The 18,148-nt window shown below is 45.8% G+C and overlaps 3 protein-coding genes across 4 annotated transcripts in view; 1 reads left to right on the forward strand and 2 right to left on the reverse strand.

Moving 5' to 3' along the window:
• coro1a (coronin, actin binding protein, 1A) overlaps positions 1–691 on the reverse strand; it is a 6,256-nt gene extending 5,565 nt beyond the window's left edge. Inside the window, exon 1 of one of the 2 annotated variants that reach the window (XM_084038075.1) lies at positions 553–691. The gene's annotated coding sequence lies outside the window, so the exon portion shown is untranslated. Of the gene's footprint in view, positions 1–484; positions 508–552 lie in introns of those variants that run through there. The other variant, XM_084038076.1, reaches the window with a different exon arrangement.
• Positions 692–2,100: 1,409 nt separating this feature from the next.
• Positions 2,101–11,557, reverse strand: paqr4a (progestin and adipoQ receptor family member IVa). Its single transcript, XM_084038035.1, has 3 exons — positions 10,535–11,557; positions 7,290–7,508; positions 2,101–6,469 (listed from the first exon to the last, which is right to left on the reverse strand). The coding sequence occupies exons 1-3, from the start codon at positions 10,806–10,808 to the stop codon at positions 6,036–6,038; spliced, it is 927 nt and encodes a 308-aa protein (XP_083894161.1). The 5' UTR covers positions 10,809–11,557; the 3' UTR covers positions 2,101–6,035.
• Positions 11,558–14,666: 3,109 nt separating this feature from the next.
• On the forward strand, positions 14,667–18,118 carry LOC311031107 (perforin-1-like). The gene is made up of 5 exons (XM_084037224.1): positions 14,667–14,771; positions 15,356–15,923; positions 15,995–16,133; positions 16,210–16,421; positions 16,908–18,118. The coding sequence occupies exons 2-5, from the start codon at positions 15,394–15,396 to the stop codon at positions 17,770–17,772; spliced, it is 1,746 nt and encodes a 581-aa protein (XP_083893350.1). The 5' UTR covers positions 14,667–14,771; positions 15,356–15,393; the 3' UTR covers positions 17,773–18,118.
• The last annotated feature ends 30 nt before the right edge of the window (positions 18,119–18,148 follow it).

Here is an 18,148-nt window from a genome sequence, read left to right on the forward strand (position 1 = left end):
GTGAGCAACCACCAACATCTCTTTTTCTACCAAATTTCACGTTCACACACTCGTTCTCTCATTGAGTTCCTCATGTGTGCACGCATGCAAATACAGATTTCAAGTCACAGTTCAAACAACCCCAGCAGATTTGGATTAGGTCTAAAATCCTGCAGAAGTCCAGTCGATACCGGCTCCAGCACCAGTAACACCAATACGTTTAGCTTTACCTCCATTTGTAGACTTGACTTCCTGAAATCTGCAGCCGCGCCTAAGCTCAGCCTCAGAAGTACAGCAGCGTTGCTACATGTGCATCACAAGACATCTCGCTGCTCGGAGCCTAATTGAATCATCCTTTATAGAGTGAGCCCTAATTTTATCAGGAGCCTGAATGCATGTCAATAATCTCTGCTGCTGCTGCTGTGATGGAAAACACTGCAAAGCAAACATCCCACTAACTTGAAACAGGAGAAGGCATGAGGAGGTGATGTTCTGGTATCTCTACCTGTTATCATACAACAATCCTAAATGGTATAAACTGATCCAGATGTTCAGACGATGCTGCAGGCCTACCTGGGAGTCGTGTCGGGGGGTTCTGCTGAAGGAGCTTCGGTGACAGACAGCCTGCCACCAGAATGAGGACTCAGAGGAGAGGGAGGTTAAAGTACATTACAAAAGGGACATGGAGGAAGTGAGAGTTTCAAAGAAGGTGGAAGTGGGAGGTGTCATCGTGTGACATTTCAGGCGGAAACACTGAAGAAGGCAACATGAACCGGAAGACGGTGCAAGTTTTATAGTGTTTCATAAGATTGTATGCAGATAAATGAAAGCAGATTCAAGGACAGAATCACTATAGATCTGAAAGTCACCATTAACATGTGATTATTACATGTTATTAAAAAGCTGCTGAGATGCACCTCGAGGAGACGCCTGCAGGAAACTTCTCGATTCTTCTCGTTTTCACAGAAGTGGTGAGGAGCGTCTCTCTCTTGGATCATTTAAAGGATATTACACTGAACACTGTTTGAAAGTACAGAAGCACAACGTTAATTTCACTCATGGCGATTAGGGAGAGTCCCAGTTGCATTATGGGAAATGTAGAACGCAGTCTATTTGGATTTCGGTTCTGAAAAGAGAAGACAGCATGGAAGTGCCTTGATCTTCATTCTTTCTAATGGCCATCAGGGGGCGACCCCTCCTATTGAAAGGACCTTATCTATACTTGTGAGGACCCTCCTCTGATATAATGCATTCCTTAATATTCTGCTGGTAGCCATATCTGTCCCAAACGCCATCACTTCATCAGACATAATAAACAATGAATTAGTGAGTTTGGGCCAAACACATGGCTTGTGAGGTCACAGTGACCTTTGAGCACCAAAATCTAACCCGTTCATCCTGGAGTCCGGGTCCACGTTGGTGCCAAATTTGAAGAACTTTCCTCCAGGCCGTCCGGCCGGAGGGACCACATGGGATAAAATAATGCCAACACAGAGAAGAACCTCATTTGAAATACTGCACACCGACCTATAACCCCTTATCTTAAAATATAAACACTAAACTTTTACATCACACTAACAAGGTCATTAAATATTGGTTTTCAGCTTTTTCTTTCTTCTGTCATTGTGGTGACATTTCATCCCGATTCATTTACATTTACATTTAGGTCATTTAGCAGACGCTTTTGTCCAAAGCGACTTACAATAAGTACATTTGTCAAAAGAAGGAAACAAGGAAACCACGACGAATCATTGCCGATAAAGTAAGAGCTAAAAGTAGAACAAGTGTTAGGTCCTCATCTGAGTAAAGTAGTACTTCAAGAGTAACAGTGCTACGATCAGAGTGCTATAGGTAAGGGGGGGGGGGGGGGGGGGGGGGGGGTCATGCTAGTCGAGGTGAAGTCTCGTTACATTAAATATATTTTGTTTAGTTATTTGAACGGAAGTTTTTCTGAGCCTTTTATCGCAGAACATTTTTTGGGGGATACTTTAGGATGGGAGTCAATATCACTATTTATCACATGACTGGGATGCATATCAACCTTTAACCCTGAAACTGAGGAGAGAATCAGCCTCAGTTTCCTCTCCTAAAGCATCAAACTGTTCATCACACACACACACACACACAGACACACACACACACACACACACACACACACAGACACACACACACACACACAGACACACACACACACACACACACACACACACAGACACAGACACAGAGACATACACACACAGAGACATACACACACACACACACACACAGACACACATACACACACACACACACACACACACACACAGAGACATACACACACACACACACACACAGACACACACACACACACACAGACACACACACACACAGACACACACACACACACACACACACAGACACACACACACACACACACACAGACACACAGACACACACACACACACACACATACACACACACACAGACACACACACAGACACACACACACACACACAGACACACACACACAGACACACACACACACACACACATACACACACACACAGACACACACACACACACACACACACACACACACACACAGACACACACAGGAAAGAGATTCCCTCTGGGCAGGTTTAAAAATATAGACTTCAGTTTATTGCACAATCGTTGCTGGAGACTGAGGAGTGCGAGAGCCGGTCTGTTACAGGACGTTGGACAGATGTGTGAGCTACAGCAGGAACAAAGTGCACGTCTGTGTTCATGCACATGAGAATGCAAGCACACAGACGGGACCACGAGGCACTCTGGGGATGCTGTTTGCATCCCCGTCAGCGCTGAGGGTGAGAAACAAAGCACATTTGGAAAAAGATACAGATGTTCAGCTCGTTTGGGATCTGTTTGGGAAATCTATATATATATGTATTATATATATAAACAACCAGCACGGACAGTATCACAATCATGTTCATGTGCCTGCAGTGTGCTACAGGAATGCCTGCATCAGTGCACACAAACGTCCACTAGGTGGAGCCACACTCACTCCGCTGCCGTTTTAAAAACGCTGTGACATTGCAGATATGAAGAGACAATAACAGACAGACCCTCGTCAAAGCTCCCTTCATCCTAAAAGGACAGGGCTCGTCTTATTATCTGTACACCAGTGTCTTCGTTAGGATCCACAGAATATCAGTAATCATAATCATCAGTATAGAACAATACAGGTAGTCCATTATAAACAGGTCATTAACAGGCTAGCCGGCACCTGTGTTATATTAAAAAATGAATCTTGTTTAGTTAGTGATGTGTTCCATACATCATGTGTTTTTTTAATTTAACATACAGACAAAAGGACATTTTCCCAGCAGGTTCTACTCCTGTAACATGTTTCCACCCCCGCCTCCCTTCTGTCCCATCAGCCTTGACCAGACAGAGAGGGCAGCGGAGGGAGCTGGACGCCTGGCAGCCATGTTTCAGACAGTAGAGGCCTGTGGATGGTCCAGCTACTGTTATGGCACCCTGAGAAGTGGGAGACCCAGGATGATGGAGCCAAGCCCTCTCCGTCTACAGCTGACCAGAGAGCTGCTGCGTATCCTCCGGCTGATAATGCATAGATAGACCAGGTAGTCACGAGGTATTCACATGCCCACCGAGATTCTCTCTTTCTCCCACGTGTCTTAAAAAAGTGGTTACATTTAAATGAGCATTCTTAGTAATGGTCACAAAACAACTACATTAGCACTGAAACAACGTCAGTATGTTTCTCTGTGTCGTTACGTACATATGAACACAGCTATGTAGACTTGGATAATAATCTGAAGCACCGAGCCGATCTGCTTCCCATCGTTGGCTTTGGCTGTGCCCCTCTCTTCTTATCCTATATGTTTATTCCCTTAACATATTGTGTATCAAAAAATGAATCCAGGTATATCGTTTGCACTGTATGTATCGTTAATCTACATCCATGTATTTACATTATTTATATGGACTTTAAATAGGTTTCAGAATGGTAATTTACTTTAATCCGAAGCCCTTTTGAGAATGAAGAACAGTGCAGGTTTGTATGACCTCTGACCTGATCCGTATCTGATCCGTTCAATCACATTTCCAGGATGAACGATTAGCTATGAGGCCTCAGTTTCTGTTTTATAGCTACTTTCATGCATTTCTTTTTTTTAAAGTTTCATTCCATGTCCAATAATACATTAGTTTCAGCGTTTACATTGTACCACGGTCATAGAAGGTAATAACGGCTGTGTCATAGTGAGATATCTGACTCTGTGTGGAGGGGGGGGGGGGCTGAGTGTACGTGATTATTAAGACTGGGAAATCCTTCTTCACCTATGACTCAGTGTTAGCACAGGAAGCAGAGGACGCGCTACACCGAAGACTAATTTGGCGAGATGAAGCGGGGCTGACGGGATTGGCACAACTAGTCGGCGGGCGGCTGTTGTCATGGGAACGAGTGCAACGTCATAAAGAAAGTAAAGTGTGCCTGCGGAAAAAGAGATTGCACTTCATCCACCAGTCTTGAGCAAAAACAGGAACTTTTACTCAAGAGCTGAGGCTGAAACACACAGAGGACGTTTCCACGGTAACGGGTACGTGACGGGAGGGCAGAGGGTTCATTCCTGTGTGGATGGGCCAACTTTATAAAAACACACAACAACGCATTCATAATGGCAATCATTGGCACCGTTCTGTGGCAGCAATAGCTGACCTTTATAAACCATCAACATCTGGAGTCGATCACAAATAGAGATCCAAATACGCCGAATCATCGTTCATTCAAAACAGAAAACACTTTTTCAGAAGCAGGATGCACACATTTTAAGTGATGGAGCAATGTTTGGTTGTTTTTGCTGATTATTGCTCATGTTATGTGAACTGCAATGCATAGAGATCTTTGTCTACGATATAATTGAGTGGCCGAAGAGTCAAAAATGAACTTGATGTGTTCGCCTGTGATCCTGCACAGCAACAACGTAAACGGTTTGAGCACTGTGTCCGCAAATAAATACATAATAAATAACATATATTACAGTATTTGGTGCATATTGTGCCATTTCACAAGTTTTTTGTTGTCTGTTGTTTGTCTACAACACAATTACAATCAAGTTACCTTAAAAGTTGGCAATTTTAAAGTGGCAACCCCTTCAACAGTGCATCTCGCTCCAGTGTAAAACTAATCATCCTGTTAGTTCTGTCACTTTAAATGCACGAGACTTTCTGCAGAACTAATGTGCATAAAAGATTTTAAAACTTATAAAACCTCATCTTCCATGAAAGGAAACGATCACGACAATTTCCCTGACAACGGGAAGTTAAATGAACGTACAAGAAGAAATAAGTAAGACTCATGCTTATTCCCATAAGCAAACAGTAATGCCGTTTGTAAACGCGTGCACTTCCTGTTCTGATGAAACACGAGCTCAGGTGGAAACCCAAACAGATAACACTGTACGACTGACTGCAACGTGCGGTCCGAGCCACCTGAGGGGAGGAAACTCAGATCCGCTCGGTCAGGAATGAACCCCCGTTCCAGCCGTCTCCACTTCCTCATCGTCTTTTACAGAACGGACAGAAAACATGACGACGCAGTCCAGTAAAACCCAGTCGGATGGACGTGGTGAAAAGTCTACGAGTGTGCAGCACTGACAGTATGCACATGTAGTATAAAAATATAGAGTGTGTGTGTGAGAGATATGAATGTGCTGCATAGGTAGCAACAGTGACATCTGAGAGCATGTCATATCTGGACTGTCTTATCCAACCGCATCGACCTCAAGTAAAACTTCTATTGTTAAGTAAAGGCTTGAAACTAACTAATAGTCCGATACGCAGCCATTCAGTGTAGTGTTTAAAATGTGTGTGTGTGTCCGGACACACCTGCGGGTCCATGTTAACGCAGAGGGAGTCAAAATGCTTGTGCGTGTTACTCGCCGTTCACACAAAAGCATCCCGATGGACGTAGATATGAACATCCAGGTCTGAACACATGCACGTAACACACTGTTTCACCATCACTCCTCCTCTCCCCCCCTCCAGTGCTTCCTGTGTGGGGGGATTGGGGGTCAGTCTGAGGGACAGTTGTAGCTGTTGATCCAGAGCAGATCATCGAGCACTCCCCAGTGCAGGTAAAGGATGGATCCCACCACCAGTACATGCATGATCTGGTGGCTGTTGCACCAGTAGTCAAAGAGGCCCGGGCGGAAACGCTCCGGGATGCGCATGATGTTGATGACCCCGCCCAGCACGGCCAGCGCATCCATGGTGAGGAAGTGACGCAGCGAGGTGGGGCTGCCGCCGCCCACGCCGGCCCAGCGCAGCAGGAAGAAGGAGAAGCGGAACAGCGCCTGCCAGGCGAAGGAGCGCAGCCGGCGGACGCTGCTCCGGGCCGTGACGGCGCAGTAGATGGCGTGGCTGGACAGCAGGATGTAGACCAGCAGGGCCACGGTGCGGATGAACGGGTAGCACAGCAGCGTGCTGTAGACGATGGGCAGCGCCCCTGAGAACACAAAGGGAGAGTCAGCATGGACAGGGAGGTGATGATGCCCGACTCAGCAGCAACGCCTGGTGCAGCTGTTTGCATGAGTGTGGTGAGCAGCACTCACATCCTCTGACGTCAAAGCGCCTGACTGTGTTTAATGCAGCACTCAAGTCAAAGTCACGTGGAAGTTTCTAATGACCTTACACTTTCTAGATATAGTCAGTATAGTAGATATAGATATAGTATGGAAAATCTGCATGGAGTCCATATGGAGAAAACTATCTGAAATCAATTATTCCATAAGCTGACAGTTAATCAGTAATCATGTGTGTCTGAACCCGGGTTTGCATGTTCACCCTTCCTCCCACAGTCCAAAGACAAGCAGGTCCACTGAAGACTCAACGCCCTGAACACAGTCAGCGATGATGCAGCATTTAAATGTGACCCAACTATGAAGCGTGTTGGTGGGTAATGGCTTCCAGGATGGCCTCCATGCAGCAGCAGGGCCCTGTCATATATTCAATAGCATAAGTGTATAATTATCAGAATAATATGTTTAGTATGGTCAAGCTAAATTGTTTGTACTTGACTGTGTAAATAAGTAGTACTGCCTTGTCATTTTGGTTTAATAGGCTCATACAAGCAGCACGGACACATCAATAACGGCTTTAGAGCTTGGATGGTTGTTTACACGGGCTAATTGACTCACTAGGCAAATATGTTCTAAAAATCAGTTCTGGTACGCCTCCAAGAAAAACACTCCTGTGGTGAATCATTGACGATCAATGAGAAAAGGTTCCACCTTCAGAGTAAACAGAGATAAGAGAAGAAGCCTCACCCAGCGTGTTGATCATGCAGATCCCACACACGTCCAGCTTCAGGAGGGTGTGGTAGACGGGTTCCCCCCCCTCGTGGTTCATGAAGAGGTGGTACAGCACGGAGCCCAGCTGGGGCGACAGGCAGGCCAGGAAGTGCACCACGCCCAGCCATGTGACGCTGATCTGAGACCAGGGGATGTTGAGAGGCAGCAGCACCAGGAAGCAAACCAAAGGGATGCCTGGAGACGTGGAAGACGCTGTTAGAGCTGGGATTAAAGACGCTTCACAACGCCTTTGTCATACAAGCATTGTGCTGGGTCTTCCTTAAGTTATTAGAGAGTTTTGACTTTAATACAACATATTTTGAAGGACTTTTTAATGTTAGAAGTATATTCTCGGGGGCGTCCACTGATCAACAGGAAACAAAGCCTGAGGTTTCTCTTTTCACTTTCAAGCACCGAGAAAAGACATGGAAACTTTGACAAAACCAAATGAAGGTGTCATGTTCACTGTGATGGGTTATCTGCCCGGGACTCTTTTTTAAACTCACAATAACGAGCCATGAAGAGTGTGAATAATGTGGAAACCTACATCATTGGGCATAAACGTATCGGGACAGAGTTGAAGACAAAGCTCCGACTAAACTCTTAATCCGATGCTTATTTCAAATGTGTGCATCGTGCTCTGTGGGGGAGAGGCGTCGCTGCTGTGAGCAACAATCCATCTTAGAATTTGATCCACTATCATTTATCACTCTGACACTGCCTTTCCCAATGTCACAGCGTTCGTCTGGGCCAGGTGATACGGGCGAGGCCTTCTACTGTAACACATCTATTTTAAGTGTGTTATCTCTGCCCCCCCCCCCCCCCTCGTCCTGAGCTGACTGAATGTACTCCACTCGGGGTTGAACCTCCCTGAAGTCAAGAACGCTGTGAAGTGTCTGACAGCTGAGCCGTTTCACAGGATGTTTCCCTTCACATGCAGGGAAACCGGAGTTCCAGCTCTGCATCTTTACTTTTTTTTCATTTACACTGGGTTTAAGCTCGCTGCCTTATTTGGGCGATGATGTATGCGAGGTCACATGCTCCGCTGACGTCACTCGAGGCGTGTATTAAAGACTTTAGGCTCATGCTAACTGCGTGCCATGCTAGTGGCAGTCTCATCATGTGAGACTGAGAAACTGCTAACGAGCCCACACATCAGCCTCACCTCCGGCTGCAGATTAACAGATTACTGCCATTCATTCTGTCTTGTGCCGACCTATTAAAAGAATGGCATATTGTTGTGTAACCGTGACATTTGGACCAGATGGAAGAAGCCACTTCTGGCTCGTGGTGTGTTCAGTTCAAACATTTACGTCACACTTCAGGCTTCAGGTCCATTTATAGTTAATTGAATTATTAATCAAAATTCACTCTTCAATTTGGCACACGTTCAATACACAACGTATGGTGCATTACTGAAAGTGAAACGTGGTTTTAAATCGGTTCTCTGTCATCCATCCAACACCTGATTACACTTTTAAAAGACTTTTTCAGACTGCGTCCGGGAAAATAATCACTATTATTGCTATCACGAAGAAGAGTATTCAGCTATTTCACACAAGTTAAACGTGTAATAAAACATGTACAAGTTCTGTATCTGTGGATCTGTTTCTGTGGATCTGTATCTGTGGATCTCTACTGTATCTGTGGATCTGTATCTGTGGATCTCTACTGTATCTGTGGATCTGTTTCTGTGGATCTCTACTGTATCTGTGGATCTCTACTGTATCTGTATCTGTAGATCTCTACTGTATCTGTGGATCTCTACTGTATCTGTGGATCTGTTTCTGTGGATCTCTACTGTATCTGTGGATCTCTACTGTATCTGTAGATCTCTACTGTATCTGTGGATCTGTTTCTGTGGATCTCTACTGTATCTGTAGATCTCTACTGTATCTGTATCTGTAGATCTCTACTGTATCTGTGGATCTCTACTGTAGCTGTGGATCTGTTTCTGTGGATCTCTACTGTATCTGTAGATCTCTACTGTATCTGTATCTGTAGATCCCTACTGTATCTGTATCTGTGGATCTCTACTGTATCTTTATCTGTAGATCTCTACTGTATCTGTGGATCTCTCCTGGATCAGTGCTGCTGTAAGTTAACAGTCGTAGTCACGTCGACTCCCTGAAGATCACCTGCTCACCTTCAGGCCGGTTACTCACTGTGAGTGTATAAGTACTCACCGTGAGTGTATAGTGTATATAGTACTCACCGTGAGTGTATAGAGTGTATTAGTACTCACCGTGAGTGTATAGAGTGTATTAGTACTCACCGTGAGTGTATAGAGTGTATAAGTACTCACCGTGAGTGTATAGTGTATATAGTACTCACCGTGAGTGTATAGAGTGTATTAGTACTCACCGTGAGTGTATAGAGTGTATTAGTACTCACCGTGAGTGTATAGAGTGTATTAGTACTCACCGTGAGTGTATAGAGTGTATTAGTACTCACCGTGAGTGTATAGAGTGTATTAGTACTCACCGTGAGCGTATAGAGTGTATAACTACTCACCGTGAGTGTATAGAGTGTATTAGTACTCACCGTGAGTGTATATAGTGTATTAGTACTCACCGTGAGTGTATAGAGTGTATTAGTACTCACCGTGAGCGTATAGAGTGTATAACTACTCACCGTGAGTGTATAGTGTATTAGTACTCACCGTGAGTGTATAGTGTATTAGTACTCACCGTGAGCGTATAGAGTGTATAACTACTCACCGTGAGCGTATAGAGTGTATAACTACTCACCGTGAGCGTATAGAGTGTATAACTACTCACCGTGAGTGTATAGAGTGTATAGAGTGTATAGAGTGTACAGGTACTCACCGTGAGTGTATAGTGTATTAGTACTCACCGTGAGCGTATAGAGTGTATAACTACTCACCGTGAGTGTATAGAGTGTATAGAGTGTACAGGTACTCACCGTGAGTGTATAGTGTATTAGTACTCACCGTGAGTGTATAGAGTGTATAACTACTCACCGTGAGTGTATAGTGTATTAGTACTCACCGTGAGTGTATAGAGTGTATTAGTACTCACCGTGAGTGTATAGAGTGTATTAGTACTCACCGTGAGTGTATAGAGTGTATTAGTACTCACTGTGAGTGTATAGAGCGTATTAGTACTCACCGTGAGTGTATAGAGTGTATTAGTACTCACCGTGAGTGTATAGAGTGTATTAGTACTCACCGTGAGTGTATAGAGTGTATTAGTACTCACCGTGAGTGTATATGTTCCCCAGCTCGTTGTGCAGGTAGAACAGGCTCCGGACGCAGTCCTGCACGGAGGAGATGGGCCGGTATCCCGTGAGGACGTACTTGTTGAACTGGAGGTGTGGAGGTGAACTGGCCCAGTCCAGCAGCCTGGGTCCGTTTAAGTAAGCCATGGCACACAGGGCAGTCAGCAGGACCCCGCCGAAGAAGTAGAACACCGACTGTACCCCCATGTACACATTCAGCAGGATTATTGCAACGAAGACCTTATGGGAAACCATTGGTGTTCTTTTTAGGGGGACTTCTATTGTGCCGTTAGCCCCCCTCCCTGCTAGCGTTTGGGTGCTAGCAAAGCTCGCTGCCCCCCCCCCACCCACCCGGGGACGGAGGCTCTCAGCGCCGCCGCTGCTCGCTCTGGACCGCCGGTACCGGTGTGAGTGCCCCCCGCGGGGCTGCAGCCTGACGCGGCCAGCCGGCTCCCTGCTGCGCGCTCGGGACGGGCATGACGTCTAAAAGTTAAATAGAACCAAATAAAAGCGTGGTGTGTTCCTCCGTCATGTTGAAGCCGCTGCCTCGGTAGCTGGCGCCGCGGTGCGGGGACGCGTCCCCGGCGGCGGGGATGCTGCGGACGAGCCGCCGTCCATCCGACTCCAGGTGATGCTAGCTTGAGCCGCGGTCAGACGAGCAGCTTTCCCGTTGGAATGGGACGCAAACGAGCGTCATATGCTCGGGTCAGGACGAGATTTCGTAACGCTTTTATATAAAAAAAATAAATAAAAAAAGAAGATCCGTGATTCTGGATCTGGACGTGCGGGCTAGCAAAACGCCGGGTCGGCTACCGATGTCCTGTGAGCGGGGATGAGGAAGCAGACGCCCGGGGACTCCAAACACACGCCGGGTCCTCGCAGCTCATATTCGGCCTCTTCAACCTCCGTGTCACCGTGTTTCCCTCCATTATTCCGGTCCGGCTCTGTTCGTGGAAATGCGGCGTCTTCTCAGGCGGCCTTCAGTCCCCCTGCATCGCCTTGCTGCTTGAACGAGCGTCAAGCGTGAGATCACAACCACGACACTTCCGCTCACGGATTTCAAAATAAAACTCAAGCGTTCGTTATAGACTGCGACTGTATGTTCAGACATTGCATTTCACGTCCTCATGTGAATGTACATGTATTATGTGTATATGTGGTTACAAGTGAATATATATATAGTTGTGTAAATATGAACATAATAATAATTTATTTTTTTATGTATTTAAGTATTGATCTTCCCTCTCTCCACATGTACTCCTGCTCTGGAATTTGTTCATCTTTTTAGCCCTTAGTTTTCTTTTGGTAACTACTGTGTGAGAACAATATGAACTCTTTGTGAGGGGATTTTCTCTCCTGATTCCCTCAGTGTGAGATAATACGTCATTTTATGAAAAACATTTAATCTGAGTTAGTGTCTGCTTCTCCCGGCGAGGCAACGTCACAAACAAGACACTAGCGTGTCTGTCAGGGCCGAACACAAAGATATATAATCATTTCCTATCCCCAATGCATCACCTCCATCCTAGGACTTCTGGCCTCCAAAGCAGCTTCACACTTGTCCCACTTGGTAATCCAGCTTTCTAAAAAAAAAGAGATAAAAAGACATTTATATAAAGATACACATTTTATTTTGAAGGCGAACGCGTTTCACTTCTGGTCTGGTTCCGTTTTACTGAGTGAGATTCATGCTGCTTGGCGGCATCGGCAGGGTAAATGCCAGTACTGACAGAGCTCAGCTGCCTTCACTGCACTGAAATATTGAGATTACATGATGAACAGAAAGATCATTATTAGCATTGGCAGTGTTGAGATCCACAATATATCCATATTAATATTGATTATCGTAACAAAACGTGCACATTTCTTCTGTAGTTATATTATAGTTGGGATGAAAAAATGTTTCTAAAGGCCAAAATGTGGAATTCTCTGAAAACCATGATCATAGTGGGGAAATACTTTTTAAATTCTGGGGTCTCGGATTATAATCATGATCTGTTGTTGTTGCAGGTCTATGGTGGTCTCTATCCAGACACGATAGTTGCTTGACTTCTCATTTCAAACAACAGCTGAACTTGTGACATTATGGGGGGAATTCTTCCATTATTACTGCACAAAAGCAATACAGGACTTCGATTTAGACGTTTCCGAGGAGCACTTGAAGGCAGCATGTGACGCGCATTAATCCTCCAACAGAAAGCGGACTGTTGAGGATCCGGATGAATCACACCACCTCCACCTCTCACCCTGTCTCTGCTGCTCGGACCGCACCTCAAGAACCAGCCCCCCCCCAGCCCCCCAGCCCACACGTCACGTGGTCATCGGATGTGGTTGACATGACGCAATGAGTCTCAATTCTGCAGAAAGTGGAGGAAGAATATAACAATACATTGTTTAATACCTTCATACTGTGCAGTTGTTCTATATTTCATATTTCATTTAGTTCATTTCCTGCTGTTTTATACACCTCCTTTGTGCTGTCAAAATGTATTTTTAATGTATGAATTCATGCATTTAGCATTTGTTGCCTTATATATATATTTCACTGCTTGTACTATTAATATAACAAATTGCATCTATTGCATCTACTGCTGTTTATGTTTATACTGTTTCCTTAGTATATCTACTCCTGACTGATTCAATTATTCACATATACCTCCGTAGTCCGTACAAATGGACTAGAAACTGTGTTTCGTTTTGTTGTGAGCGTCTTGAGAAGTTGTTTGTTTGGTGTCTGAGTCTCCATTTGTCACCTTCGGGTGCAAGCCACCAACACTTGAGAAAAACAGCGTTACTTTTTCACATCGATCAAACCGTGAAACCGCTTTCCCCGCCACAGGCCGCTGTCACTGCACCCATCGCATGTCTGTCGTTAAAAACAAAGAGCAGCTATGGGTTCCTGTCCAACCAGCGTTACTGCAAAACGACCAAAGATATGTACCTGAAGGAGGGATGGTTTGTCTCGTCCGTGCTGGCCTTCTATCAGCCTAGAGGAGACGCCCAGACAGTTTGGAGAGGCAAGGCCTCTACATCACTAACGTCACCAACGTCACCATTCACGCTCACACCTACGGGACATTTAGAGTCACCAATGAACCTATCCCCATCCGGCATGTCTTTGGACTGTGGGAGGAAGCCGGAGAACCCGGAGAGAACCCACGCTTACACAGGGAGAACATGCAAACTCCACACAGAAGGAACCCGGGCCGACCCGGGAATCGAACCCAGGACCCTCTCACTGTGAGGCGAGAGTGCTACCCACTACACCACCGTGCAGCCCTGCTCGGCACCAACCCATCCATGACTTCAGCAATTTATATAACGCCGTGTTTGATGCAACATTCAGGCCAGCTGTTATGCACATTTGAAAACCTACCGGTTTCGCTGAACATTTAATTATCCAACCAAAGTTTCCATTTCAAATGTGTGAGCAGCACGCCCCATGCAGGAATGATAAGTGCTGAAGAAGAGAGGCGGTGCTCATTTGGGTGGAGCAAGTATGCACTAAATACAGGCAGACGGACAAGTTCCCACCAAACAACCTTTACAGGAAGTCAATCAGTAGTCGTCTTTGTGCATCTGGAAAAGTGCTAGATAATAATAATAATAATAATAATAATAATAATAATAATAATAATAATAATAATAATAATAATAATAATATTATAGACCCTCACACATTGAAAAGGACAAACTTTTCTTCTAGATGTCAGAAAAGGCAATCGAAAGAAAAATGCAAAATCTAGGATCTCGTTCACTGAGAAACTATAATACAATAATAATAATACAAACACACTCTAACATGAGGGAACCGTTTGACCTTTGTGCAGGTATTCGGTGACCTTTACATGCAGCCAGGTCAACAACATTTGGGTCATTTGTTCTCTGTAAGTTGGAAGAGTCAAATGTTGTAGTTTTATTTAAAAACATAGAAATCCAGGTAAACCTGCATGCCCTGACCGGCCCATTTATATCAGTAAAGAGTTGATAATGATATGTCAGGAATCATTTTGACGTGTCATCGAGCTCAGCCACAAGCCACCACCACTTCAGAGAAATGATACGTTTGCGGTCTCTGGGTCGTTCTTGACTGGAAAGCCCCCCCCATGCTCTCTGAAGACCACCATCACCACCTCATCACCGCCTGCCCCCCTTTTCTAGAGGCAAAGCCTCGATAATCACACTCACAGCAGTTTCACATGAAGAGGCAGCACGAAGGTGAGTCGGAGCTGATGGTGAAATAATGTTTCACGTTGTCACTATTTGAATATATATGCAGCCGTCTGTGAGTTATTAAGTTATTAATCATCTAGTGATGATTGATTTTATCACTGAGTGATTCTATAGCATCGCTCCACCCTGTTTTAAAACATTCGGTTATTTATGAGTCAATGTTACCAAAGTAACTGTGTGGTTGTGACTCAAGTGCAGCTGTAATTGGTTGATTAAAAATGTGATGGACTAGAAAGTCCTGACAGTCTGGGGGCAACAATGGAAAAAGTTTGATTACCTTTGAATCGGCTGAGATATGAACTTGAGCCGATCCACGCAGAACATAAAAGGCAAATATACATTCATTCTGTATTTCATTGGTTTCTATTCTTGGTGCCAGTGAGGATATTCATGATGAATGTTTTATTTTTGCTCTAGACCTAATGCAGAAAAGGTTACGCTAATGAGTTTAAGTGACGCCTAGATGTAATTTAGATTTGATCCAAAATGATGTCGGGGCCTGAAAAGTGAAGAAAAGATGCAGAAGGATGGTTAAACTGAAAGATGTCAACTAAATGTTTCTTTTTCAGAATAAAGCGTCAGTTTGCATCACTGAGCGTAGAGAAGCATGTTCCTGTTGAATATTTGCAGCTTTGCCTGCCTCATACTGTGCCTCCCGGGTGCGTACCAGTCGTGCATAGAAGGGACGCCCAGCGAGTGCTCGGATGCAGACGTGGCTCCGGGTACCAATCTGGCCGGGGAAGGATTCGACATCACCAAGATGGAGCGGAAGGGAGCCTACGTGCTCGACATGAAGCCGTGGAAACGCAAGGACCAGACATGCGTCCTGTGCAGCAACCCCTACTTGGAGAACAGGAAGCAGGCGCTGCCGTTGGCCGTGGTGGACTGGAGGCCGAAGCAGTCCTGCAGCGCCAAAGTGACCAGCACCCTCCACCGGTCCAGCGAGTCTCTGGTCAGCTCCAGCTCCTCGTCCGTGGAAAACAACTGGCAGCTCAATCTGGATGTTAACGCCGGGGCGAGGAGTGGCTCAGTGATGCTCGCTGGTACTCACTCCAAACTGGCTGATTACTCCATGGAGAAGACCAAGAACGACAAGTTCAGCTTCACGAGCCAGAGCATGTCCTGCGAGTACTACAGGTGAGAAGATGAGGACCCCCCCCCCCCCCACCCTTTAACTGGAAATAAATGATCCTGTCTTCTTTTCACAGCTACAGAGTTTCCCACAATCCCAAGTTGAACAGAGAATTTCGTAAAGCAGTGGCACAGCTCCCCAAAGTCTACAGTCAGGAAAACAAGCAGCGGTTTTACAAGCTGATCGACGACTTCGGCACCCATTATGTCACCAAGGTGAACGAAAAGTCCTGAAAAAGTAAGCAATTCCACAAAATGCAAAGCTTGTACGTGTTTAAACATCTCCTTCCAGGTGAAGTTGGGAGGCAGTATCGAGTCTGTGACCAGCATCAGGCAGTGCCAGGCCCGCCTGCAGGGCCTCAGCGTGGAGGAGGTGCAAATGTGTCTGGAAGTCGAGGCGTCCGCCAGCATCAAAGTGGATATAAAAACTCAGGCAAAGCACTGCAAGAACGACGTTAACAAGATGGACAGCAAGACGTCCTTCTCCAGCCTCTTCAACGACAGGTATGTTCAGATTTATTTGTGACTGAGTCCCCTCACGATAACACTGATATCACGATTCTGATACACGATATATTGCAAGAAAACATCTACGATGTGCATCTCGATATCTGTGTATCTGAAGGAGAACAAATAAACAGTGAAAAGGCAAACGCAGGAATAAATGGTATACTGTGTTTATAGTCTGTGCAGTCTTAGCCTGTCTTTCACACACACTGAGCAGGTCTACGTGTGACATCATGTCTACGTGTGACATCATTCCAACATAGCCATAAACTGGCAGAAGGCCAGGCGGAGTCATGAAGTAGTGAAAAGCAGGCTTAATGCATGGAATCAGTCAATATCTGCACATTTTAAGGAAAAAGAAATCGATACTTGTATCGATAACGTATCGCAGCAGGGAGTATCGCGATATTTCGATATATCGTCCCACTATTATTCACAGCACAGGAGAAGACAAAGTGGCTCACTTGTTGAAACATCTCACAGGTTCACAGAAACAAAGGGGGGGCACACAACAGATCCAGACCTTCTCTTCTCTGCTGAAAAAGACCCAGCGGCCTACAAAGACTGGCTGAACACCATACCACAGTACCCAGACATAATCTCCTACGCCCTGGACTCGCTCCATGAGTTGCTGCCCACCACCAGCCCCGCCCGGAAGACGCTGCGCTCGGCCATCAGCCACTACATCCTGGAGAAAGGCCTGTGGAAGAACTGCAGCGAGCGCTGTGGCGCCGGCGTGAAGACTGACCCGAGGGACTCCTGCGTCTGCCAGTGCCACAACGACGCCGCCGTGGGCCAGGACTGCTGCCCGACCCGCAAGGGCATGGCTCGGGTCATCGTGACGGTGCAGCGGGCGTCCGGTCTCTGGGGGGACTACTCCACCGCCACGGACGGCTACGTGAAGGTGTCCTTCAACGGGGTGGCACGGCGCTCGCCTGTCATCTACAACAACAACAACCCTCACTGGGCCATGGTCCTGGACCTGGGCTCCCAGGATCTGACCTCGGCAAACAGGGTGAGGTTCGAGGTGTGGGACGAGGACAACAAGTGGGACGACGACCTGCTGGGAGAGTGTGAGCAAGTCCTGTCTGCCGGGGTCAAGCAGGATCTCTGCAACCTCCAACATGGCCAGCTGTTCTTCAAGCTGGATGTGACATGTGCCCCGAGTCTGAGCGGAGACGCCTGCAGGGACTACAAACCTTCACCGATGAGTCAGAGTCTGAAGACGCTGTACGTGTCCCGTCACGCTCAGCCCATTCCAAAGGCCGTCCTGCTGGAGATGGGCGTGTTGGTGGAGGAGACGGGCTCACAGAGGAACCAGTCTACGCCTGATTTCACACCCGTGTGACGGATAATCAGAAGGACGTCATAATGAAAGCAGCTTAATTACGGCAAATGTTCAGTTCGAATTTCATTTAACGGAACACTTTAAAGTTTCTGCTTCTGTTAACGAAGCCTCTCGGAAATCAGCATCAGATCCAGATGTCTGCTAAAATGCTTAAATCATTCAGAATGTGACTAAAAGCAGAGATATATAGCAGTACGTCATCTAAAGCTGTCAAAATGTGACTTTACTATACTATAATGCCTTATTGTTTTATTACCTATACAAACATTTATAACAGTGTTTCATGTATTTTAACCACATCATTATTTTTGTTTATCCAGAATAAAAGCATCATATCTGAACTGTATTTGATTGTTTCGTCTCATGATTTCTGGTT

The sequence above is a fragment of the Eutrigla gurnardus genome (assembly GCF_963514095.1).
Source record: "Eutrigla gurnardus genome assembly, chromosome: 20".
NCBI classification, from domain to species: domain Eukaryota; kingdom Metazoa; phylum Chordata; class Actinopteri; order Perciformes; family Triglidae; genus Eutrigla; species Eutrigla gurnardus.